The sequence below is a fragment of the Acomys minous genome (assembly GCF_964271855.1).
Source record: "Acomys minous genome assembly, chromosome: 14".
Classification (NCBI taxonomy): domain Eukaryota; kingdom Metazoa; phylum Chordata; class Mammalia; order Rodentia; family Muridae; genus Acomys; species Acomys minous.
Window position 1 is genome coordinate 23,145,127 of NC_140496.1, and position 27,613 is coordinate 23,172,739.

The 27,613-nt window shown below is 45.7% G+C and overlaps 2 protein-coding genes across 4 annotated transcripts in view; both read right to left on the reverse strand.

The window, feature by feature from the left end:
* The window catches only part of LOC311582435 (pyrethroid hydrolase Ces2e-like), a 66,331-nt gene that overhangs the window by 18,493 nt on the left and 20,225 nt on the right, over positions 1–27,613 (reverse strand). The gene's annotated exons all lie outside the window — the stretch shown is intronic.
* LOC311582433 (acylcarnitine hydrolase-like) lies at positions 10–27,117 on the reverse strand. 3 transcript variants are annotated; one of them, XM_084755577.1, is made up of 12 exons: positions 26,994–27,117; positions 5,478–5,688; positions 4,686–4,827; positions 3,905–4,038; positions 3,570–3,828; positions 2,730–2,828; positions 2,326–2,466; positions 2,127–2,207; positions 1,832–1,979; positions 1,339–1,476; positions 876–948; positions 10–418 (listed from the first exon to the last, which is right to left on the reverse strand). In XM_084755577.1, the coding sequence occupies exons 1-12, from the start codon at positions 27,070–27,072 to the stop codon at positions 232–234; spliced, it is 1,692 nt and encodes a 563-aa protein (XP_084611703.1). In that variant the 5' UTR covers positions 27,073–27,117; the 3' UTR covers positions 10–231. The 3 variants fall into 3 exon arrangements, with proteins under 3 accessions (XP_084611703.1, XP_084611704.1, XP_084611702.1); XM_084755578.1 differs by lacking the exons at positions 3,905–4,038; positions 4,686–4,827; positions 5,478–5,688 and adding exons at positions 23,527–23,660; positions 25,160–25,301; positions 26,006–26,216; XM_084755576.1 differs by lacking the exon at positions 26,994–27,117 and adding an exon at positions 6,509–6,660.

Sequence of the window (27,613 nt, forward strand, 5' to 3'; positions counted from 1 at the left end):
ACACACCCATACTGTAATGAGAGCATTTATTGGCTTTAATAAAAGTTTGCCCAGAAGGATAAGGAGTAGCACATACAGGCTTTGACATACATGTCTAAAAATTAAAAACAAATATTGCGGTTAGAAGTGCTTCTGTGAGTGCTGGCACAAATGAAAATACTTAAATAGCTTGGTAACCTCTGAATGACCCCATCTTCCCTCAACCCTCCACTCCTTCCCTGACACAGGGCACTACAGCTCTGCATGCTTCTCCTGAGCTCCCTTCAGCTCCTGGATCTTCTGGGGCAGAGTCTTGGTCCAGAACTGCAGCCTTCTGGCCTTCAGGGCTCGGTCCACAGCAGGATGGATGTCTAGCTGCAGGTACTGCTCTTCATGGTCCAACTCAGGCCAGTAGGGTAGACCCTCGCTGTTGGGGTTCCTGTGGATATAGCACTTGGGGTTCACTCTGGTACAAAGCCTGATCTCCTAGTTTGAGAGAAGGCAGTGGAACAGGTAGGCCAGTGGTTAAAGGGGCTGATGGGCCAGGTACCCTGATATGCAGATACACGTGTCACTAACTAGTTCCTGCTTCATGTGGGGAAAGACCACGTAACCTGTTTTATGTCTCCCTCTAAGAGGCAAGATATAAAGAACAGCACCATAGCACTATACCCCACCCGCCAGGTCTTTGTGAGATGACTAATATCTGACAACTGCAAAGTATCTGTATAAAGGTGTTATTGTGTAGAGAAGACTCCATCTTGTGAAAGAAGATCCATGCATGCCGAGAAGGTGACCATCCAAAGGGGAGCCCTAGAGAGGGGAGACAGAGAGAGAGAGAGAGAGAGAGAGAGAGAGAGAGAGAGAGAGAGAGAGAGAGAGAGAGATGTTCTCACCCGTGTCTTGCAAAGTTGGCCCAGTACTTCATCATCCTTCTGTTCAGCAGCTTCTCCTCCTCAGTGAGGTTAACTAGAGTTATGAGGAAGACAAAGGTCGAAGTACATGCCACCTCACACACTACCAGCTCATTCATCACACTCACCATCCCTTCTGTTGTCTGATCCAAGACTGTTGCCTTTTTTTTTTTTTTTTGCCTTCCATTTTAATTATCCAATATCGATAGATCCATGCAAGCTTATAATTGAATTCCTGCCCTGGCTGGCTGTCAGGTCCTCCATCACAAGTGAGTCTGGGAAGGGTCCAGATTCTAATCTAGTTATGATTTGTGGATTATGATATGGTACACATTTGAATCTGTTCTCTCCCAGGACATGGAATGGAGAGAACTCCCAAATGGAGTGGAAGCTCAGGAGTTCGCTAGGGACCTCATTTAGCTCAATAAAAGAAAGGAAGGCTCACCATTCACACCAAAGAGCAAGGACCCAAAGACAAAAGGAATCTCATCAGCATGGTCAGCCTTGACATGGTGCGGCCTTACATCCTTGAGGAAGCTGGGTTGATGCTGGAACTCATAGAAGTAGACAGGAGCGTGGGAACCTGAAGGTGGGAACAGATAGTGACATAGTTGACCCTCACCTGAAGTTTTTCTGATATACGTTTGGTGACAGATACCTTGAAAAAAAGTTACCTGGAATCATAAAAGTCAAATGGGAGAGGAAGCTCCAGACTGGAGCACCAGCTGTGGAAAAGCCCTTGGCTAAGCAGTGCCCACGGCCTTCCTAGCTGAGTGGTTTTGTTGAGTCAATACAGCAACCCATTTTCTCCTCTGTACCTTCATTTCATGCTCTTAAACTAGACACACAGAGACCTAGGGACCACACTGCTACACAGTGTTTACCAGTGACCCACATTGCTGAGATGCTCCCCAAGTCCTTGTCTCAGTTTTACTCACGTTGAAAATGTGCTACTTGGAGTGCAGGGATCCCAAACATGAAGTCTCCCATCATCTCTGTGAACAGCAGTTTGAGGGCTTGGGGATCCTCAGTGTCCCCCATATACTCTTCCATTAGCTGGTCACCACACTCAGGAGGCAGCAGCATCTACACCGAAGACATCAGGGATGATGAAGTGAGGCATATTCTAGGTTAGGTAGACAACAGCCTTTGGTATTGGAAGAATGGGACCTGGGATGACCCAGATTAAACCATATTAATACAGGTGCTGTGTGAGAAGGAGATATGCCTCACCATTTCTGCTGCTGTCTTCTTCAGAACAGCCTGTAGGTTCTCTCTGCTTAGTCCCTCTATTGTCTGACTAGTGCCCATGATCTGGGAGAGAGAAGACAGTCTTAGTGGGATCTTTTGGACTTGGGTTAAAGATGTATTCAGTTCCCATTCGTTAGCATATGGGTCTCCAGGCTCCTATAGGATTGGAACTCTGTCTCACCATGGGAACGGTCCAACCACACTCATCATTGTTGACTCCAATGATGCTGGGGACAGGATGAAAATCCACAGAAGCCAACAACTCTTTGGGATGTCTGGGTAGGAACTCCCCATCCACCACAGCAGGGATCATCATGAAGGCCTGAGGGGGCATTAAACATCTATGCTGAAGGTTAAAGAAATAAATATTCTGATGTCCACTAAGCTACTTCCACAATTTCCTCATTTCTTACTAGTTTCAGGGTGGTGTGGTTACACTGGAGGAGAGTCTACACTTAGATTAGCCCATCTTGATGTTTATTTTGACACAGAACTGAAAGAACACAAAGTCATAAAGAGGAAGGATTCGCTTCAGAATCCCACATCATGTAGACCAAGTCCTTCCAGACACAAAACACTCCCAACCTTGTTAATGGCCAGAATCTCTGCTTCACTCTTGCCTCTCAGACAGCGCACCAGGGTCTCTGAGTCCTTGGCCTCACATCCAGATAGGTTGGCCGCCCTCTGTAAAGGGAACAAGCATGACAAGAGTTCTCAATCCCAGCTCAATTCTATTGCATCTAACTCCTGCACTACACTGTGTGCTGTGTGGATTGGAGTAAGTATATACTGTTCCCATTGCCCTATTGGTGACAGCCAGCAGGCAGTGCCCTTTCTAGCTGCGCGCCATTTCTTCTGCTTAGGGTAGTTTTGTTTTCTCCACCCATCGTTCTGTGTTTCATGCATGAGGGAAGGAGTAAGTGTGCCAAGGTTTGTGTATGTAGATCGGAAGCCAAAGTCTCAGTCTTCACTGCCCCCTTATCTGACAACGCATCTCTGTTGCTGTCTACACTGAACTGGTCTGTGAACATCCAGGGATTCTTTTGTCTCTGCCTCTCACCTGACCAGAGGAACATTGTAATTATAGATTCGTGTTACTATCTCCAGTGTTTTATGGGTTCTGGGGATTTGAACTTATGTCTTTAGGCTTGCATTCCAAGTACTTTTTAAAACCAATTCACCAGCTCCCAAGACCATGTATACTCATTTTTGCCATGAATAGAAATTGTAAGAAGCAGATGGCTGGTTGTTACATAATCACCCAGTATAAAGTAGAGGTGAGATGTTAACCCCTGAGTCTCTCAGAGAATATTGGAAAGAAGTTATTTCCCATGACCCTTGTTTTCCCCACTAACAAAACACCAAAGAACAAGAATATGAAGGCTGAGGCAGCTGACGAGGGCTATGGTGGTTGAGGGCACTCACTGTGTAGATCATCTCAGCGGTGTCAGAGATAAAGCCAGGCAGCACAGCCACCCCACTCTCCATGATGGCTCTGTGGAAGAGTCCTTGGGACATGGGGGACACAACATGTGAAGACACACTTATGCCACCTGCTGACTTGCCAAAAATAGTGACCTGGTCAGGGTTGCCTCCAAAGTGGGCGATGTTCTGCTGGACCCAGCGTAGAGCGGCCACTTGGTCCAAGTAGCCCCAGTTGCCTCTGGCGTGCTGGTCTCCGGTGCTGAGAAATGGGAAAGACGTAGATCAAAGGACTGTCTAGGTTCTGCTCAACATCCGTTGCCCAACCTTAGGCTCACCTGAAGAAGCCCAGGACACCCAGGCGATACTGGATAGTGATGACCAGCACATCTTCAGTAGCTGACAGTATGGATCCATCATACATGGAAGCCATGCCTATAACTAGTCCACCACCATGGATCCACACCATCACCTGGAGAAGTCAGGAGAGATACCAAGAAGCTCCTAGGCAGTCCAAGCTCTGCTGGACTGCTTATTTAGAATATCAATTGTTGTGATTCTATGCAGCTATGGAAATACATAAAGATCCTCAGGACTTCGGGGCCTTGGCCATGGCCAGGGTCATCTACTAGCCACCTTAGTGTCTTTCTAGTCCCAATCCGTACCATGTATTGCAGTTTGAAATAGTGCATCTGTATATAAAGTAATGTCAACATTACTCTGGCTCTTTATAGTGGGACAAAGAGGGGAATCTCCATGGATTAAAAAAGGGAAGGGTCAACAGCTCTCATTGGCACAACAGATAATCCAAAAGTAGAAAGGTGGATTACCTCAATGTTGGGGTCATGAGCACCTAAGTGCTTCTGCAGGGCTCAGGTTGGAGCCTGTGTCCTGGTTTTAGCAAAGAGCTAGAGACTATGATTGCTCAGTGCTCCAGTGCTCTGTGTCCCACACCCAGGTTTCAGCTGCACAGGGTGGCTGAAAAGGCCTTTTCTAACCCAAATAAGGTGAGAGTCTCCATCAGAGTCCACCTTGCCGTGGAGCTCAGGTCGCTTTTGTCCCTTCTCATCATCTTGAAGAAATGCCCTCTCCCCAAGCTGACCATGGCCTGACACTCACAGGCAGGCTGGAGCCCTCATGGGCATGAGCCGGTGCGTAGATGTTGAGGTACAGGCAGTCCTCGGACATAGGGATGGGAGGCGTGGCCAGCTTCATTTCCTTCAGACCCTCTATATTGATTATGTCCAAATTTTGCAGACACCTGATAAAAAATAATGGTTCCAAGAGACATATATTGATCAAAACCAAATGTGAGTCTGGATTTTTTTCTTAGCCACCATCACCTGTTGCTCCCCACGATGCCCTGTTACCACATTATCCCCACCTAAGTTTGTTCCAACCATAGGAAAGGCCACAGGCTCCATGAGACCTGGAGTAAAGTCAGATTTCTAGGATTTCCTGTTCAATGGCACTTGGCCCTGAAGGTCATCACAGTGACTGTGAGGGTGGCTTAGGATGTATCCATCACGGCTGCCATTCTCAGGGACCTGAAGTGTATTCTCCTGGATTCAGGGGGTGCTTTCTACTTAATAAGTCACTTCCCCTAATGCCTATAGATCCTGCCCATTGAGGCAGAGAATACTGGGCTTAGTTTGAGTCTGTGAACAATTTTATCTTTGTTCTCCATAGTGCCTGCATCTAATTCCCTATGAGTTAGGGCCAAACTCTGACCAAAGAGCCTGGCACAGTTGTCCTGCTCAACCTTAGCACATCATTAGAAAAATGCATGGGGCATTCCCTGGCAAGGAGAGAAAACTGCTGTGTAGCTGAGATGGAAAAACACTTCAACATAGCCGAGAGCTCAGAGAACATTCTCACACAAATGAGAAACTCTCTGGGTCCAGAACTTACATGGCTGGATATGAGGTCACTTCTCTCACACCACTCCATGACTCAGGGGCCTCAGGAGGTGCAAAGCGCAGTGGTCCTACAGGAGACTTGGCAAAGGGAATTCCCAGGAAGGTGTGGACACCAATGTTGGTGTCCTTCACATGGACAAGGCTGCCTCGGACCTGGCCTGTGTGTGTGTTCCTGATGGGCCTGGCCTCTGACGAGTCCTGGCCTATGGATGGAGAGACGCCATCAGGGTTAGTTTTCTGTGACCAGCTGCCAAATGACAGCGGGATTCCCATCTCACTGTTCCCAGGGCACAGAAGAAGGGAGCCCAGGGCCTCCAGTTCAGCCATGGGGTGTGAGTGTGGGAGCTTCCCTGTCCCTCGGGGCCAAGAACTTTTCCTATTATCCCTTTGAAGGGCATCAGAACATTTCACTAGCCAAGGAGGTCGCACACTCACATCCATTTGGCCACATGAGTTTAGGATTATTGTCACTCTTCTCCCAAGTCAGTAGTAGCTACAGTCACAGCGATACACGAGGAGGGGAAATGCCTTCTCGCTTTCCTGTGAATTGTCCACTGCTCTCTCCAGAGCTCCTTACACTGAGCTGTCTCCTCAGTGTGGAGTGACCGTAGGTGTCTCTGACCCTCTATGTGCTAGTAGGCTCACAACATGTGTGGGCTTTTCTTGGGGAATTGGTAGGCACATGTTTCCCATATTTTTATCTATTGCACCAGTCCTCAACCTAAGGGTCATGGCCATTGGGAAACACATATATAATGGTATTAGGAACTGAGACACCACTCAATAGTCACATTATAGTTAGGAAGCAGCAATAAAAATAGTCACAGTTAGGGGTTTCTAAAAACCATTGGATATATGTGTTTTCCTATGGTCAAAACACTCAGTTTGAGAACCACTGATCTAATATTTCTCTTAGCCGCCCACCCCGTGCCTTCCCTCCCACAAGCTCAGCCTCTGACTGACATGCAGAATGTGGCAGCTCTGACCCCAGTCAGTCCCCGTGGCCTCTGTAGGGAGCCTCACCCTGCACATGGAGGAAGAGAAGCAGGAGTCCAAAAAGCACAGCATTCAGCCAGCTGCGCAGTTGGTTCAACGGCATCATCAGCTCCAGGCCTGAGTCTGAGCTACTAGGACAACCACGCTTCACAAAGAGGAAGTAGAATCTGTGAGGCTTGCCCAGACAGGAATTTAACCTAAAAGGATGTAGGCGGGAACTTGGTGTGGTTGGTCAAAGTTCTCCTGATAGAAAACATAGTTAGAAGTGACTGGAGCCGGTGGCTAGGAGGCAGGGCAAAGTTGCCTCTGCAGTTTCCGTTCCCTCTTTGGCCTCCTGGAAAGGCAGGAGATCTGAAGCTCTTCTGGGACCAGGAACACTGTCCCCACACCTGGGCAGAAAGCTGTAATAGGAGAAACCAGAGACTTTCTGTGAGTAGGTCACATTCAAGATGTCACAGCAGAGACAGGCAAGTGCAGGAGCTCTGAGTGTGACCTTCATCTTCAAGACTCCTTTGAGCTATGAAGACTCAGTTTACTGAGCCTGCTTCCAGGGTGCCTGATCCATACACTTACCTTAGGATCTTCCTGGACCCTCTCCCTGTTAAGTTACACCGAAATTCTGGTGTTTTTAAAGTCCACAGCCCCTATTCACACCACTATTATGATGTGTCTCCTATAGTGTCCAACTCCTGCCCAGATCAGCTCCACAGTCATTCATCCATGTAACAATAGTTTTAATTATTTGCATTTATTGTACTTGTGTACATGTATGTGTGAGGGGGTAGTGTGCTCCCAGGCCATGGCTCACATATGTAGGTCAAAGGAGAACTTATGTTAAGTTCATATCCTCTTTCCACTGTGTGAGTCTCAACGTGGAGTTTCTCTTATCAGGATCGGAGGAAAGTTCTCTTACACACCATGATCACTCTCACTTTTAACCATGTGACAAGTATCTATTGGGTGTCGGCTGGCTCTAACACCAAAGTACATCTATGATAAAACTGAGATATAATTCTAAAAATAGAAGTCTGAGAATCAGACAGAACCCTGACACTATATATCATGAATGCATTGTCAGGATCCCATGCCCAGTCCAGTCTGACTCCTTGGAGAAAGTGCTGTGGACATCAGTGTCAGACAGCCTTTAGTGAACCCGAGAATTGGCCTTGGCTCCAAATTACGATCCCTGTCATTATTATCCAAGTAATAATCTAGAGCCTTACAGCATGTCACTACAGGACTTCTTCCTTTGTGTCCCTCTGGATGTTTCCCTGGCACAACACAGTATGGGTTTCCTGCCTCCTCTAATAAACAGGGCCCCTTTAATTCAGTGTCACCCCTCCAATGTACTCTTGTCCTGTCAGTGGTTTTAGCCATTTTTTGGTAACTCTTCTCTCTATTCCAAGTTACATGACCAAAGAAACTGCTGGACCAGGAGGGCTGAGAAGCTCCCAATGTCTCTAATCTTGGGATGAGGGAACTAGATCCTAACACATGCTGGGCATCTCTGTGCTTCTTCTTTTCTTTTTTAAGATATTTATTTATTTATTTATTATTTATACAATATTCTGCCTTCATGCCAGATGGCACCAAATCTCATTATCGATCGTTATGAACTTCTTCTTCTCTTCTTCTTCTTCTTCTTCTTCTTCTTCTTCTTCTTCTTCTTCTTCGTATGGTTTCTTGAGACAGGTTTTCTCTGTGTAACAGCCCTGGATGTTCTAGACTTCCTTTGTAGACCAAGTCAGCCTAGAACTCACAGAACTCCACCTGCCTCTGCCTCTGGAGTGCTGGGATTAAAGGAGTGTGCCACCATGCCCAGTATCCCTAGGTTTCTTAATCCCAGACATTTTGTAGCTCAGCTAGGGAAATCCCTTGTGCTCTGCTACTCATGGTATCATCACTCAGAGGCCCTGTGTTGATGATGGCCATGGACACATTGTAAGTGTGAAATGAAGAAGTCACCCAGGTTTGTTCTGTGGAGGGATTCAGGGAGTCAGTAGAGAGAGCATGAGATAGAGATAGAGATGAGAGAGATAGAGATAGATAGATAGGTAGATAGATAGATAGATAGATAGATAGATAGATAGAGCAAGTGAGGGAGAGTTTGTGTAGAGGCTCAACTTCATGAAAACACTTTCAATAACATACTGCTATTTGCCAATAAAATATAAGCAGATTTAAGCTCTGTATAGTGAAGTGTAGGCAAAGACATGGAGCTACTAGCATGATCATACACAACTGGAGGAGATATAAAATGATATATTCATTACAGATGTCAGTTTGACAATCTCATTAAAAGTTAAATGTATTTATCCTGTGAATGAGTAATTCTATGTCTAGATCTTTAGTTCAAGGAACTGAAGACACCAATCATAAAAAACTCATACTTCAAAAGTTCATAAGAGCTCAATTAAAAGTAATCAATATCAGGTCACCTAGATGTACATTAATTGAGCTGGTAAAATGTGTTGTGTGCATACTTGAATCTCAAAGAGGTTTTATATAGTAACAGGACCAGTCACAAAGGATTCCTTTTTCGTTATAGGACAGCCAGGGCTCTGATGTTTTTTAATTATATGCAGTTCCCAAACTGTCACATCAGAAAGTGGCTGTCCAGGAGTAGACACCAGGCAATGACTGACAGAGAAACTAGAAAGAATTTTTATCAATGAAAGATGTGGTCTCTTAGTTAAGTGCAGGTGGTTGCATAGCTCATTTTTAATGCAAAATTTACCCATCTATGCCAGTAAATGGGCAAATTTGGGGTACAAAAATCAATATACAATCCCTGCCTAACAGGTCCACCTAGGGCCCAGCCAACAGAGGTGAACTACTCTCTGCTCCCTGAGCTTAATAACCCACTGTCAAGAGCAGGCTTGCCAGGCCCAGGAACATCCATGTTAGACACCACCTCCGAGTCTACTGCTGCTGGGTCCACCTAGAACATAGACAGCAGATATGAGCTGTGCTCTATATCCTGAGCTTCAACTTCAGGCCCAGGATTCTGCCTTACTTCCTACAAAGGTTTGTTGGATCCCAAGAACATTCATTAGCCAGCAGAAGCGAGAAGCCCAAGGTTCTGCCTGCCTCCCCAAGGAGTCCTTCTGGCATCAAGAAAATCCAGCCAACACCAAAGACAACCAGATGGCTAAAGTCCAGCATAAATGAGGAATCAACAAAATCCAGAGCAATATGGCACCACCAAAGCCCAACTGTCCTACTACAGCAAGCCCTGGATATTGTAACACAACTTAAGCACAGGAAGGTGACCTTAAATCCAATCTTCTAAATATGATAGAGGCCTTTAAAAAGGAAATGAATAAATTCCTGAAAGAAATACAGGAAAATACAATCAAACAGATGAAGGAAATGAACAAAAGTGTTCAAGGCATGAATTTGGAAATAGAAGCAATGAAGAAAACAGAAACTGATGGAATCCTGGAGATGGAAAACCCAGGGAAGCGAGAAGGAACTACAGATGCAAGCATCACCAACAGAATACAAGAGATGGAAGAGAGACTCTCAGGCATTGAAGAGACAATTGAAGAAATCAATACATTGGTTAAAGAAAACGTTAAATTAGAAAAGTTCCTTAGTCAAAACATTTTATAAAATCTGGGATACTATAAAAAAGATCCTAAGAATAATAGGAATGAAGAAGGAGAGGACTCCAGCTCCAAGTTCCAGAAGACATTTTCAAAAAATTGTAGAAAAAAACCTTCTCCGATCTAAAGTAAGAGATGCCTATAAACATACAAGAACCTTACAAAATGCCAAATATATTGGGCCATAAATGAAACTCCTCCCACTATACAATAATCAAAACATTAAATGTACAGATCAAAGAAAAAATATTAAAGCTACAAGGAGGAAGGGCCAAGTAACATATAATTGTAGACCTATCAGAATTACACCTGACTTCTTAACAGAGACTCTAAAAGATAGAAGGGCCCAGAAAGATGTCTTGCAGAGTAGTAGAGACCACAGATGTCAGCCCAGACTACTATACCCAGCAAAACATTTAATCCCTATAGATGGAGAATACAATATATTTCATAACAAAGTCAAATTTAAACAATATCTATCCACAAACCCAATCCTATAGAAGATACTGGAAGGAAAACTCCAACCCAAGGAAGTTAGCTACACCCAAGAAAACAAAGGAGATTAAAAAAAACCAACACCAGCAAAACGAAAAGAAGGTAAGTGCCAGTGCATCTGTGCTCATGCATGTGCATGCACACACACATGCGTATGGGTGCATGGACACACACACACACACACACACACACATACACACACACACACACACACACACACACACACACACACACACAACTCTACAACCACCAACATCAAAATAGCAGGAATAAACTATCAATGCCATTAATATCCCTCAACATCAATGGGTACATTGTAGGCTTCACCTTTTCCAAATCTACTTTATTGGGGTTGGTTAATGCTTATACCTCCCTTCCAACCCACCTACTCTAGATAGAAGAGAAAAGAGGTTAATGGGAACAGGAGAAGTAGAACTTGTTGAATTCAGTTCCTGGGAGCAATTCCCCTGGAGTAGTTGGCAGGATTTCAGCAGACCAACAATTCCACCAAAGTTTCTGCTGGAACCTGGAACCTCTAAGTGTTCTCTGGAGTGGTCTCTCTAGGAGGGTCTCAAAGTAGAGTGATTAACAGCCAACACACCAAGACCCCAAAAGTCCCTGCCTCCTGTTTAGGGCATATGTCCACCTCTTGTATCTTGGTGTAACTCTCACCAAGAAATGAAAGACCTGTATGACAAGAACTTCAAGTCTCTGAAGAAGGGAATTGAAAATATCAAAACATGAAAACATCTCTCATGTTCCTGGATCTTTGGCCATCTTACCAAAAGCAATCTACAGAGTCAATGCAATTCCCATGAAACTTTCAACACAATTCTTTACAGACCTTGAAAGAGCAACCGTCAACTTTCATATGGACAAATAAAAGACTCAGGATGGCTAAAACAATTATGTATAATAAAAGAACTTCTAGAGGTAGCAGCATCCCTGATTCCAAGCTGTACTACAGAGCAATGGTATTTAAAAACTGCATGGCACTGGCACAAAAACAGACAGGTCAATCAATGGGATATAATCAAAGACCCAGAAATTAAACCCATACACCTAAGGACACTTGGTTTTCATAAAGAAGCCAACTATACAATGGGAAAAAAGAAAGTATCTTCAAAAATGGTGCAGGTCTAAATGGATGTCTGGATGTAAAAGAGTGCACCTTGCACAAACTCAAGACCAAGTGGATCAAAGACATCAACATAAAATCAAATACACTCAATCTAATAGAAGAGAAAGTGGGGAAGACCCTTGAACTCATTGGTGCAGGAGCCAACTTCCTGAACAGAACACCAACAGCTCAGGCACTGAGATCAACAATTAATAAATGAAACTGAAAAGCTTCTGTAAGGCAAAAGAAGCTGTCAATAGAAGAAAAAGGCAGCCTAGAGATTGGAAAAAGATCTTCATCAACCCTATCAATAGAGGGCTAATATTCAAGATATATACAGAACTCAAAAAATTAAACCCCAACAAACCAAATAATCCAATTAAAAATGGGTACAAAGTTAAACAGAGAATTCTCAACAGAGGAATCTCTAATGGAATAAAATCATTTAAAGAATTGCTCGACGTCCTTAGTCAACAGGGAAATGCAAATCAAAATGACTCTAAATTCAATCTTACACCAGTCAGAATGCCTAAGATCAAAACTTCAAGTGACAGGACATGCTGGTGAGGATGTGAAGAAAGGCCAACACTCCTCCATTGCTGTTGGGAGTACAAACTTGACTTGTACAACCACCTTGGAAAAAATCTGGCATTTTCTCAGAAAAGTGGGAATAGTTCTACCTCAAGATCCAGCCATACCACTCCTGGGTATATACCAAAAAGATGCTCCACAATACCCCAAGGACGCTTACTCAACTATGTGCATAGTAGCTTTATTCATAATAGCCAGAAACTGGAATTAACCTAGATGTCCCTCAACCAAAGAAACTGTGGTACATTTATGCAATGGATACTACTCAGCTATTAAAAACAAAGCCATTGTGTAATTTGCAGGCAAATGGATGAAACTAGAAAATATCATCCTGAGTGAGGTAACCCAGACCCTGAAATATAGGCATGGTATGTAGTCACAAGTGGGTATTAGCCATAAACTATAGGATAACCATGTTACAAGCCACAGACCCAAAGAAATAAAGTAACAAGGAGGGCCCAAGGGGGGATGCTTGAATCTCATTCCGAAAGGGAAATAGAATAAACTCCTGAAGTTGATGGAGGGAGGGAAGTGGGTGAGAGAAGGGGTGGGAAGGGGAGCAATGGTAGGGATCAGATGCGGGATGAGGAAAAGTTCTTGGAGAGAGAATGGAAATCAGTAGGGGAGGTGGTTCCTGGATGAGGCAGAGACCTGGTACAGCAGAGGCTGCAGGAAGCCTGTGGGCGTGACCCTATCTGAGACTCCTAACAGTGGGAGAGATGGAGCATGAAGTGTCCACCTCCTGTAGCCAGGCAGGACTTCCAGTGGAGAAAGGGGGACACCAACCCACCCACAAAACTTTTGGTCAAAATATGTCCTGCCTACAAGATATGCAGGGATGGAGCAGACTGAGGGAATGCCAACCAATGACTAGCCCATCTTGAGAGTCATCCAATGGAAAAGAGCCAACCCTATTAATAATACTCTGCCATGCTTGCAGACAAGAACATAGTATAACTGTCCTCTGAGAGGCTTCGTCCAGCAGCTGATGGAAGCAGATTCAGATACCCATCGCCAAATAAAAGGTAGATCTAGGGTAGTCTTGTGGAAGAGTTGGGCGAAGGACTGAGGGAGCCAGAGGAGACAAAGACACTACAAGAAGACCTACAGATTCAACTAATCTGGGCCAATGGTGGCTCACAGAGACTGAACCACCAACCAAAGAGCATACATGGGCTGGACCTAGGCCCTCTACACATACACAGTAGATGTGCAGCTTGGTCATCACGTGGGTTCCCTAACAATTGGAGCAGGTGCTGTGTCTGACTCTGTTGCCTGCTTTTGGATCCTTTTCCCTTAGCTGGGCTGACTTGTCTGGCCTCAGTGGGAGAGGATGCACTTAGTCCTGCTGCAACTTGGTGTGCCAAGGTGGGTTGGTACCCATGGGGAGCCTCCCATTCTCTGAGAGGAATGGGGAGGAGGGAGTGGGAGGGTGGGACTTGGAGGAGAAGGGGGGTCTGCAACCATGATGTAAGGTGAATAAATAAATAAATTAATGTAAAAAATCTTGGAGCAAGGGGTATGTCCCACGAAAGCCTTCACTTACCAGGAAACTGAGACAGAGGGGAGGACATTCTATTGGGACTCTAGATGAGAGAAGCATGGGAGAATGGCAAAGTAGAAGGATCCAGAGGGTCCTAGAAACCTACAAGTAGAACATTATGATGGGCAGATTTGGGCCCAGGGGTCGCGCTCAAACTAAGGCACCAGCCAAGGACAATACAGGCGGTAAACCTTAAACCTCTACCCAGATCTAGCCAATGGACAGAACATTCTCCACAGTAGAGTGGAGAGTGGGATATTACTTTCTCACATATTCTGGTGCCTCACCTTTGACCATGTCCCCTGGAGGAGGAGACCTGGTGGCACTCAGAGGAAGGACAGCAGGTTACCAAGAAGAGACTTGATACCCTATGAGCATATACAGGGGGAGGTAATCCCCCTCAGGAACAGTCATAAGGGAGAGGAATAAGGGGAAAAGAGGAGGGAGGGAAGAATGGGAGGATACAAGGGATGGGATAACCATTGAGATGTAACAAGAATAAATTAATAAAGAAAAAAATTTTAAAAAAAAAGGAAAAAATCTTGGAGCATAATGGTATATGCCTATAACTCAATACTTATAAGGCTGAGGCAGGAGTACTGCTGTAAGTTTGGGCCCAGACTGAGCTATAAAGTGAGTCCAAGGCCAGACTGAGGTATACAGCGAGAATGTCTCTAAGAACCAAGTCAATACAAAGACATAAAAAAAAAGAATCAAACTAACTGGCAAGATGGGTCACCAGTAAACAAACGTACTTGACATCAAGGTCGACAACCTGAGTTTAACCCCAATATCTCCTGCATGCAGGACAAACTGTGGGCCAAAAGTTTCATGGGTGGGTTGGAGTCCTTCTCTATCCACTGCAAGTCCCACTGGGCTCCGTATCCCCTGCCTCTGGGAATCTCAGCCAGGGTCACCCCATAGACTCCTGGGGGCCTCTCTTGTCCTAGAGATGCTCCCCCGCAGATTTTCTTTCTCTCTCTTGGTCCACCTCTCTCTGCCTTCCCAACACCTGATCCCTACCCCAGTTATCCTTTCCACTTCCTCTCCCACACAGCACCCTCCCTCTATCCACTTCGGATGTCTATTTTATTTCCTCTCTGAGAGAGATTCAAGCATCCTCCCTTGGGCCCTCCTTGGTTTCTTTGGGTCTGTGTATTGTAGCATGGTTATCTTGTACATAATGGCTAATGCCCACTTATAAGTGAGTACACAAAGGTGTTCTCTGTCGCCTCCTACTGGCTATTTTTTGTACTACAACTAAAATTTCCAGTTTTGCCTGGAGTCTTAACTTGTGATCCCTGTCCTCAGCTTTCTAAGTAGCTAGTATTGCAAGCTTAAGCCATCTGATCTGGCTTTATCTTATATTTTATGGTTCCCGGGGCTTTGTACATACAGGAAAAGCTCTCTCCTGCTGCTATATCCCTAGACTTAAGACTTCTTTAAATATTTAACACATTTGTCTTATGACTTAGCAATTCTGCTCTAGGTGGTAAGTCCAAAAATTGAATCATGTGATCACATGAAATCGTGTGTGAGAATAACCATACAGCTTATTAAAACCCAAACCTGTAATCCTATAACCCAACCATTCAGGGGGCCAAGGCAGTGAGTTCAAGGACCTCCTAAGCTGTACAGAAATTGTGTCTCCAAAAAGAAAAGCTAATAAACAAGGGCAAGAGTCATGTATAGATTAAGTGGATAAAATTCTTTGTGTGCACACTGGATGGCATTCCACAAAAGAAGAAAACAAAAACACTTTGGGAATCAACATAGCCTGTAATAAGACATTCTATTTATATTGTATTTGAGGCAAGATCCAGTAAAGCAAGATAAAGTAATGTCATGTTTGGTTTGAAACAAGGTTAAAGGTAGAGAATTACAGCAAAAGGGCCTGAGGAAACCCCCTGGGAAGTAGGAGGAATGTTCTAGATCTGATTTTAGGGCAGTTGCATGCCCTGAGAATTTTCTCAGACTTACTAAACCAAACACTTGAGAGAGATTAATTTAATGGCATTTTAACAATCCACAGTCTAAGGGTTTAGTTCACGGGTGGAACTCTTTCCTAATGTATGCAAGTCCTAGGATCAGTCCCTAGCACCATGTAAACAATCCACACTCAAGCTATTAAAATGAGAGGCCTAAAATTAGATGCCGAAAACTCCTTCTGACTCCCTGTGGACTTTCAGATCATGGCCCATGGTAGGCTGCGTGTCCAAATGCAGGTATCTTTATCCTAGTTGAGTACAAGCCATTGGAGCTAGCCTTTGATGTTGAGGTTAGTGTAAATAAATACATTCTCCTAGCAGGATGGGAAAATGTCACTCAGAGTTCTGTTGACCCCCAGGCCTTATCTACTGGTTAGGCAGTATGGCTGATGAAGGAGAACCCATGGAACGGCAGTAGGGAGGTGTGCATGTGATGATTTCGACAGCCAAAGAGTAATCAGTGTCTGTTGCATGTAGAGGTATGTGATTGAGACTGTTCTCTTTTCCCTAGGAAATTCCCCATAATAAGCGACCTACCCACCACGTGTTTTTCTTTTTAAGGGTCAGGAACCAGCATCCCTGGCTAAGTGCATCTTGGCACGGAGGAAGGAGGCTACCGTATAATGAAGAACACATGCCAGACAGTGAGGCCATCAAAGATAAGCAGAGCTCTGAATGCTTATCCACCACAAGGAGACTAAGGGCAGTCCATCTGCTCACACGTGTAATGCAATGTTGGTCCAGGGTACCTTCTTACTGCTCAGCAGCTTCCTCTCAGTGAGGCCAACTGCAGACAGGACAGGGGTCCTGGTCCTGACCACGGCATGCCTTTCCCAGCTCATGTTCTATCCTTAACACCCCTGCTTAGCCTGGTTCCTTTATTCCCCCTCTACATGCCAGGGTCCAAGCCTACCCTTTGCCCGTCTTGCTCTTATTAATCCTAGGCTCATTTCTATCACAGAATTTTTCCCTTCCTTCTGGAACTTAGACATTCCTGAAAACAAACAAACACCATGTCCTTCCAAAACCTGTGACACTGGCAGGTAGTGGCACACCCTGGTAATCCCAGACCTCTGGACAGGACTTCTATGGATGGGTTAGAGGCCATGCTGCGTTTACATGAGAAATATAAGGGCAGAAATTCCAACATACTGAGATCAGTTCAATCAATAAACAACATAAAACAATCCCCTCTGTTCCTGTGCATAGCACCATGGTCAGTTGGGGTGGGACAGGAGAAGAAAGCATAGATGAGGATGGAAAGAGCTTGAGTTCTAACACCACAGAAGTCTTTCAAGGTATAAGAAGATGCACACTTGATCCTTCCTGAAGACACATTTTCCACACTTGGAAAGTGAAAGCATCACTGTTCAGTGACCCACTTCCTGTGAAATGAACACATCTCACCCTTGCTTCCCCCAAAGGACAATATGAAGATGAATGGAAGCTTGCCATCCTTGTTCTCTTCAAAGACTGTGTCCCCAGACCCTTCCATGCCCCAGGGTAGCTCATAGAGCCAAATAGTAGGCGCATACCTCAAACCATTTCATGATAGGGTCAGGAGATGAACAATCTCCTTCTTGCTAGAGGATAGCTTGGCCAAGGGGACTCCCAGGAAGATGTACACGTTCATATTGATGCTATTGCAAATAGATGAGCCTGCCATGGACCCAAGAGGTGGGGATAGTTGAATCCTGACCCCATAGGTCAGAGATAGATATGACTTTTGACTTCTGGCTTGTGTGCTGTAAGACCAGTGCTTACTTGCCAAACTATGGATCCTTGATATGGTTCATGGGAATGAATCAGGCCAGGTTGGAGGGATCTTAGCAAGACTGAGGCTCAGAATTTTTATACACATATAAAAACAATACAATGGTGGTCCCGGGGCATAATGATGGTTGCAAACTAGACAGTGTAGTGAAAGTTTTGGTTTCTTTCAATACTCAGTTATGCTTTGTATATGTTTCTGTTTTAATCCCAAGTGTGCTGCCATAGTTTATCCACAGCTGATAAATGCGGCTCAGAGAGGAGAGCGTGATCTTTGCCAGCTGCAGTTAGTGGTACTCTATAGATTCAGAGAGGGTATAAACATCAGAGCCGGGAGAGAGCTGAAAACTCCAAGAAAGAAGACGACTGCTGCTCCCCATGCTGTTGCTGGTTCATCCTTCTTCTGGGTTTGCAGTTGCTGGTTTGCTGGAATAGCTACATATCCTGATGGCTGAGATTGGTATTGCCCCCAAAGAACCCCATGACCCTAACCCACCAGATGTAGCCAAAAAGAACTCCATCTCCTCTTTCCACTAACCTTCTTTCTCTCCTACTTAGTGTTGGGATGGGTTAGAAGGCATCAGGAGATATAAGGAGTGGAGAAGGGGGTAGAGGTATAAGAAACCCTATTAAAATAGATTTTAAAATATACTCAGCATGACAGGGTATGCAAAATTAATGTCTAATGTTAATTGTCTAGTCAAGTCATACATGTTTCACTGAGATCTATGGTACATGGAGAGACACACAGGTAAATGTACACCTCACCACCTAAGGGAGTGCCTTCATTTCTCAGGAACTGAAAGGCACACAGAGCCCCCAGGAACTTCAGGCACAAACCTCAAAAAACGATGACTGGCACACGCCTCTCAAGGCAGCTATACTAGGCCAGCTCCATGATTTTCTGAACTTATAGAACCCAGGGCCACCAGCCCAGGATTGGTACCACCCACAACGGACTAGACCCTCTCCCATCAATCACTAATTTTTAAAAAATGACCAATAGCTAGATCTTATGAAGGAATTTCCTCAATTGAGATTCCCTTCTTCCAGAAGTCTATAGTTCATGTCAAGTTGAAAAAAAAAAACTAGGCAGCATACACAGGATTTTTGTTTTGTCTGGTTTTTATTTTTGAGGCAGAGTTTCTCTTTGTAGCACCAGCTGCCCTGGAACTCACTCTGCAGACCAGGCTAGGCCTGGGGAAACCTAGAAAAGGGAGCTAACATAGGAACTGGTAACATTCTTGCACCAGAGAGAGACAGGAGAGTTAACATGTATTGGCTTGGTGATTATGATGTTATGAGAACACACGGGGTGGGATCTCTGATCTCTGACCCTCATGGTGTGGCCAGCCTGTCACCACAGCCACAGATCTTGAGAGGGAAATAGAGGTGGGGATACCCTGGGGTTGAAAGGACCTCAGTAGTGTGAGCACAACTAGAACAGAATATCAGGAGACAGGATCGGTGAGACAGTTTAATTTAATGAGGGAAAGGGCTATTGAGGAGTGGGTATAGGACTTTGGAGAGAGAGCACATCATTGGCCAGGGCAGGGTGCACAGGATGCTCCAATTGCATAAAGAGGAATTCTGGGTGCTGCAGGACATGGCTTTATAAGGTGAAAGGAAGTTAAACCTAGATACCAGTTGAGTGACATCCTCTGGGGGCAAAGCTGGGGGCATAGAACTAAGTGTACTAGGACACGCAAGCCTGGGGCATGAGGTGGAGTGGTCCTACTCTGACAATCTAAGGGTGAGTTTTCTGGGGGTTTTGACATCCTTCTACCCCATTCTTACTCCTAGACAGCTCCCCCGGTTTCATGACTCCCTGGCTCCACACTTAAGGGGTAATAGAGAAGAGGAGGGTGAAGATGGTGAGATATTAAGCAAGAGAGGATGAAGAGGATTAGTCCTAGGCAACTGTGAAAGGAGATGGGGCACTTTAGGGCTCACAAATCCACACTGTTATGGGAGCACTTATTGAGTGGGTCTAACAAAGATAACCAAGCAGGATAGAGTCACACGCAGAGGATTCGTGATTAGTAAGAAGAACACACATGTGCAGAGAGAGTGTGAATGTTAGAAGCAGTGCAGGTTCCTCAGTATGATTTAGGAACCTGAAGCTGATTCCATCAGCAGCCAACCCCACACACCACTCCTCACGCTGGGCACCATACCTCTTTGTGTATGTTTTAAGATCTCTTCAGCTTCTGGATCTTCTGGGGCAGAGTCTTGGTCTAGAACTTCAGCCTTCTGGCCTTCAGAGCTTGGCCCACAACAGGCTGGATGTCCAGCTGCAGGTACTGCTCATCATGGTTCAACATGGGCCAGTAGGGTAGACCCTCGCTGTTGGGGTTCCTGTGCACAGGCCACCCAGCAAAGAAGGGGGAGGTCACTCTCATGCAAAGCCTGATCCCCTGATTTGTGTCAAGGCAGTGGAACAATTAGGCCAGTGGATAAAGGGGACTGGTGGCACATGTGTCCTCATATGCAGATGCACATGTCATCCTCTAGTTTCTGCTTCATGTGGGGGAAGACTACTTGACTTGTATTATGTCTCCTTCTAAGAGGAAAGAGCTAAAGAACAGTACTATAGTTCTATGGTCCACTAGCCATGTCACTATGAAAAAAATAGTATCTGACACCTACAAAGTATCTGTATAAATGTGATATCTGGTAGAAAAGACTCTATCATCCAATGGAAGATCTACACATGCTAGAAGATAACCTTCCAAAAGAGAGACATGGATGGGGACCTACACGTGTAAGATTAAGGGAGGAGCCTGTTCTCACCCATATCTTGCAAAGTTGGCCCAGTACTTCATCATCCTCCTGTTCAGTAGCTTCTCCTCCTCATTGAGGTCAACTAGAGCCATGAGGAACACAAAAATCCAAGTGTATGCCACCTCACGCAACTGGCTACTCACTCTTCACACTCACCACCCCAACAATTGTGTGACCCAAAAACAATTGGCTCTGTCACCTCCCTTATTCATTATCAAGTATCCAAGACCCATGCACGCTTCTAAGTGAATTCCTGCCTCAATGTGCAGTCAGATCCTCCATCACAGGCTAGACTTGGAAGGGTCCAGACTCTTCACTGTATAGTTTATTTTGGGGGGGGGGTGAGGGTACATGATGTGGAACACATTTGTTTGTCATCTCCAGAACACACATTTTCTCAAATGGACTGAGAGCTCAGGACCCCGCCCCACCCCCAGGAAGTCATCAAGGACCTCATTCAGCTCAAAAACAGTAAAGAGGACTCACCTTTCATGCCAAACAGCAAGGATCCAAAGACAAAAGGAACCTCATCAGCGTGGTCAGCCTTCACATAGGGTGGCCTGGTATCCTTGAGGAAACTGGATTGATGTTGGAACTCATAGAAGTAGACATGGGCGTGGGGGCCTAAAAGTGGGGACAGATAGGGGCTCAGTCGCCCCTCACCCAAAGGTTTTCTGATACATATCTTTTAAGAAGATACCTTGCTATAATGTTACCTGGAGTTATAGTAGTTAAAAGGGAGAGGCAGCTCCAGGGTGCAGCACTAGCTATGGAAAGGCCTTTGGCTAAGCCGTGTGCATGGCCTTGCTAGCTGACTGTTTTTGTTAAGTCAACAGAGTTGTCAGCAGCCCATTTTCACCTCTGTACCTAGATTTAACCCTTTTAAACTACACATGAGGAGATCTGGATAACCACACTGCTCCATGATGCTCTCTCACCCGTGACTCACATCACTGAGGTGCTCCCCCTAAGCCTTGCCATGGTTGTACTCACGCTGAAAGTGTGCTACTTCGAGTGCAGGGATCGCAAACAGGAAGTCTTCCATCATCTCTATGAACTGCATTTGGAGGGCTTGGGGATCCTCAGTGTCCCCCATGTACTCTTCTATTAGCAGGTCACTACACTCAGGAGGCAGCTGCATCTACACCATAGAGATCAGGAAGCATGAGGTTAGATGTATTCTAGGTTATGTAGGCAACAGACTTTGGTGTTGAAAGAATGGAGCGTGCAATCACATTAGCTATATGTTATAAAAGGATCGTGTTCTGAGGATCTCACACTGAATCACATTCATCCTGACTTTTATTAATAAGGATGCTGTGTCAGAAGGAGATATGATGCACCCCTCTGTTTGACAGGAGCAGAGGTAGCTCACCATTTCTGCTGTTGTATTCTTCAGGTTCTCTCTGGTAATTTCCTTTATTGTCTGAGCAAGGCCCATGACCTGGGAGACAGAAGAAAGTTGTAAATGGGATCTGATGGACTTGGGTTAAATATATATTGAGTTCCCACTGCTTAGCAAATGGATCCAAGCCTCCAAGAGTATTGGAAGTGAGACTCACCCGGGGGATAGTCCAACTACACTCATCATTGTTGACACCAATGATGCTGGGGACAGGGTGAAAATCTATAGAAGCCAACAACTCTTTAGGATGCCTGGGTAGGAAGACCCCATCCACCACACCAGGGATTATCTTGAAGGCCTGAGGGACATTGAAATCAATGCATAGATTTAATGAAATGAATATCCTGATGTCCACTGAGTTACCTCCATTTTCTCAATTCTCACTAGTTTCAGGGTGCTTTGCTCACCCTAAGGATAATATACATTTAGATTAACCTAACTTGGTGCTCATTTTGCCAACAGAATGGAAAGAACACAAAGTCATAAACGTGAGGCATTTAGTTCAGAATCCCACATCATTTAGACAGAATCTCCCAGAAACAAAAATCCTCCCACCTTGTTAATGGCCAGAATCTCTGCTTTATTCTTGCCTCTCAGACAGCACACCAGGGTCTCCGAGTCCATGGCCTCACATCCAGATAGGTTGGCCACCGTCTGTAAAGGGAACAAGCAGGGACAAGAGTTGTCAATTCCAGCTCAATTCTATTGCATCTAACTCCTGCACTACACTGTGTGCTGTGTGGATTGGAGTAAGTATACACCGTTCCCGTTGCCCTATTGCTCAGAGGTGACAGCCAGCAGGCAGTGCCCTTTCTAGCTGCGCACCATTTCCTTCTGCTTAGGGTAGTTTTGTTTTCTCCACCCATCGTTCTGTGTTTCATGCATGAGGGAAGGAGTAAGTGTGCCATGCTTTGTATATGAAGGGTAGAGGGCAAAGTCTCAGTCTTCAGTGCTTGTCCCCTTATTTGACAGGGTGTCTTTTGTCTTGTTGCTGCCTACACTAGCTGAGCTAGTCTGCCAATATCCAGGGACTCTCTTGTCTCTGCCTCTCACCTGATCAGAGGAACATCTTACTACAGATATGTGTTACTATCTCCAGCCCTTTCTTGGTTGTGGGGATTTGAACTTATATCCTTAGGCTTTTTAAAAACCAATGAACCAGCCCCTAAGCCCATGAATACTCATTGATAAAGGCTCAAGGAACAATTTGCTGGTCACGTAACATGCTCACCCAGTATGAAGAACAGTATGAGGAGACACTAACCCCTGAGTTACTCAGAAATTATTTGAAAGAAATGATTTCCAATGGTCCTTGTTTTCCCCCACTAACAAAACACCAGAGAACCAGAATATGAAGACAGAGGCAGCCGACTAGGCCTATGGTGATTGAGGGCACTTAACAGTGGAGACCATCTCAGCGGTGTCAGAGATAAGGTAAGGCATCAGGGCCACTCCACTCTCCATGATGGCTCTGTGGAAGAGTCCTCTGGACATGGGGGACACAACAAGTGAAGACACACTTGTGCCTCCTGATGACTCACCAAAAATAGTGACCTGGTCAGGGTTGCCTCCAAAGTGGGCGATGTTCTGCTGGACCCAGTGTAGGGCAGCCACCTGGTCCAGGTAGCCCCAGTTGCCTCTGGCGTGCTGGTCTCTGGTGCTATGAAGTGGAAGAGATGAGGTTTCAAAGGGCTGTCTATGTTCTGCTCACCTACACTGCCCAGCTCAGGCCAAGGCTCACCTGAAGAAGCCCAGGACACCCAGGCGGTACTGGATAGTGACCACCACCACATCCTCCATGGCTGTCAATAAGGATCCATCATACATGGAAGCCGCACCTACAACCAGTCCACCACCATGGATCCACACCATCACCTGGCGAAGTCAAGAGAGATGCCAGGAAGCTCCAAGCCAGCCCAAGATCTGCTGGTCTGATTAATAGAATATCAACTACTGTGACTTCGTGCAGCTACAGAAATACATAACAATCCTCAGGACTTCGGGGCCTTGGCCATGGCCAGGGACCTCCACTAGCCCCATCAGTACATTTGTGGTTCCCATCCCCGCCATGTATCTCTCTTTGAATCAATAGCACTATAGCTCAAGTAACGTCTTCACTACTCAGTGGAACAACGAGGCTGTCTCCATGGATATCACTCTGGTTTAAAAGTGGAAATGATCATCAACCCTCTATGGCACAACAGATAACCCAAAAGTGGAAATTTGGGTGACCTCAGTGTTGGGATCAAGAGCACGTAAGTGATTCTTCAGAAATCAGATTGTTGTAGCCTGTGTCCTGGTTTTATCAACTAGCTGGAGACTGTGATTGCTCAGGGCTCCAGTGCTCTGTGTCCCATACTGCCACAGACCGGCTCAGCCAGGGATAGGTCCTTGGGGTTAGGAGTTCTCGAAGTGTCAGTGAGCAGGGATAAGGTGGTGACAAGCAGAGACAAAACTCAGGATCGAGTCTGCATCTGAGTGTATTGTGCAGCTAAACAGTCTAAATTTTATACATTCATTTCAAAAGTGGGGGATGGGGGGGGCTTGCGGTTATGTTTTCCCACAGAGCAGATTCAAGGAAGTCAGTGAGAGATCAAGCAACACAGTACAGGTACAGAATGCAAAGTTATTGTGTTGTCGTGGTTTGAATTACAACTTTGAATGTAACAATACAGGGTACAGAACACATAGCAAAGACGTCATCACTTCTAAGTTCCTGGCTTGGTATCAATATGCATGTGCTCCCTTTGTCCATGGTCAACATTCTCTTCCTAACAAAACTTATGCCCAGCACCTGTGTGCCAAGTCAGTTTTTTTCCCTTTAGTTCCCTTTTCTGATATCTGAATGTCACTATCTGGAATTTTTTGAAACACTCTATTTCTTTGTAAGCCATAATATAACTTATTAACTAATGATTAATCTCTTGTCATGTTTCTTTTAATAAGTGGAAGTGAAGCAGAACTCCTTTGGACCTGGACGGTCCCTGGCCACAGTCCCAAGTTAGGGTCGTCTCCTAGCAATGTTCATGCCTGAAGAGTCCTGATTTGGGAGTGAAGTAGAGTTAAGAAAAAAGAATAGATTCCAGCACAATGAGAGAGAAGAACTGCAGTTCAGTCTCTCCTGGCAGAAGCATCGGCCCCAGTCCAGTCTCCTTTTCAGGGGTGGTGGCCTCAGGCCATGTGGTATTTGTCACACAGACTCCACATATCCAGGTTTCAGCTGTGCAATGTGGCTGAAAGGCCCTTTATAACCCAAATAAGGCGAAAGTCTCCATCAGAGTCCACCCTGCAGTGGAGGCTCAGGTCACTTTTGTCCCTTCTCACCGTCTTGAAGAAATGCCCTCTCCCTAAGCTGACCATGGCCTGACACTCACAGGCAGGCTGGAGCCCTCATGGGCATGAGCCGGTGCGTAGATGTTGAGGTACAGGCAGTCCTCAGACATAAAGATGGAAAGGAGGTTCAGTTTCATCTCCTTCTGGACCACTGGACTCAGTATTTCAAGATTTTGCAGGCACCTGATGAAAGTAACAGACAGATACTTCAAGAGATGTATGGTAACCAAAGCCAAATGTGAGTCTGGATATTTTCTCGTCCAACTTTAGCTGCTGCTCCTCATGATGCCCTGTAAACACTATTTCCTCTCTAGGTCCATTCCAACCAATGTAAATGACACAGGGTGGAGCTTTGTTTCTAGGGAGGCCTCCAGCAGGGAGGGGCCTGGATGTTATTCTTTATGAATATGGGAGAGAAAGTCTTTTATGTCCCTTTATGGAAATTATTGGATTGTATAATAGAAAAATGAGCTAAGCATTAGCATGCATGCAAGCATTTTATAGGCTCTGTTAGTGATTATGGATGTGATGTGTCCAGCTCCCTAACTCTGTCTTGTCTTTTCCCCCAAAAGATGGGTCTGGAGCACGTAATAGCAGTTCACTCCTCTAAGTTGCTCTTGTCAGTACTTTATTATAGTAACTGAAAACAAGCTAAGATTGCAATATTGGACTGCTGTACTCACATAGGTACTATTGGAATCACTTGTTCCTTGGTCAATTGCATTTGGCCCTATAGATTGTCACAGTGAATGAGAGAAGGGGGTTAGCATGTTTCCATATCAGAGGAAACTGCTACATAGCTGAAATGGTGACACATTTCAACATGGCCCAGAGCTGAGAACACGTACTCACCCCAGTGCCTGAAACCCTCTCTGTTTAGAACTTACATGGCCGGATATGCTGTCCCTTCTCTCACACCACTCCATGGCTCAGGGGCCTCAGGAGGTGCAAAGCGCAGTGCTCCTACAGGAGGCTTGGCAAAGGGAATTCCCAGGAAGGTGTGGACACCAATGTTGGTGTCCTTCACATGGATGAGGCGGCCTTGGACCTGGCCTGTGTGTGTGTTCCTGATGGGCCTGGTCTCTGATGAGTCCTGACCTGTGGATGGAGAGACGCCATCAGGGTTAGTTTTCTGTGACCAGCTGCCAGAAAGGCAGGTTCCCAGGGCATAGAAGAAGGGAACCCAGGGCCCCCAGTTCAGCCATGGGGTGTGAGTGTGGGAGCTTCTCTGTCCCTCAGGGCCAGAAGCATTTCCTATTACCCCCTTGAGGAGCTTCAGAGCACTTCTCTAGCCAAAGAGGTCACACACTCAGTCATTTGGCCACATGAGTTTAGGATTCTTGTCACTCTTCTCCCAAATCACAGCCCTACACGAGGAGGGGAAATGCCTTCTCGCTTTCCTGTGAATTGTCCACTGCTCTCTCCAGAGCTCCTTACACCAAGCTGTCTCCCCAGCATGGAGTGACTGTAGGTGTCTCTGACCCTCTATGTGCTAGTGCGATGACAACATGTGTGGGCTTTTGATGGGGAATTGGTAGGCACATCTTTCCTACACTTTCATCTATTGCACCAGTCCTCAGCCTGTGGGGCAGGACCATTGGAAAACACATATTTCTGATGGTCTGAGGAACTGAGACACCACTCATTAGCAAAATGACAGTTAGGAAGTAGCAATAAAATATTAGAGGGTTTCTAAAATCACTGGATAGATGTATTTTCCTACGGTCACAAGCCACACTTGTGAACCACTCACCTATTCTTTCCCTTAGCCACCCACCCCGTGCCTCCCTCCCACGAGCTCAGCCTGTGACTGACATGCAGAATTCGACAGCTGTCACCCCAGTCAGTCCCCGTGGCCTGTGTAGGGAGCCTCACCCTGCACATGGAGGAGGAGAAGCAGGAGTCCAAAGAGCACAGCATTCAGCCAGCTGCGCAGTTGGTTCAGCGGCATCATCAGCTCCAGGCCTGAGTCTGAGCTGCTGGGACGACCATGCTTCACACACAGAAAGAGCCTGTGAGCCTTGATCAGGCAGGAATTTAAACCAATGGGATGTAGGCGGGAACTTGCTGTGGTGGACCAAGGTTCTCATTGTAGGAGAGCTGATAAGTTCAGAAGGGACTGGAGCCAGTGGCCAGGAGGCAGGGCAAAGTCACCTCTGCTGTCTCTGTTCCCTCTTTGGAGTCCTGGAAAGGCACAGCATGGATTCTCAAGTTCTTCTGGAACCAGGAACACTGTCCCCGCATCTGGGCAGAGAGCTGTAACAGGAGAAGCCAGAGACTTTCTGTGAGTAGGTCACACTCACAATGTCACAGGAGAGACAGGCAAATGCAGGAGCTCTGAGTGTGACCTTCATCCTCAAGACTCCCTTGCGCTATGAAGACTCAGTTTACTGAGCCTGCTTCCAGCTTACCAGCCTGTTTCTCTGGTGCCTGGTCCCTACACTTCTCTTAGGATCTGCATGGACCGTCTGCCTGTTAGGTCACATTTATTTCAA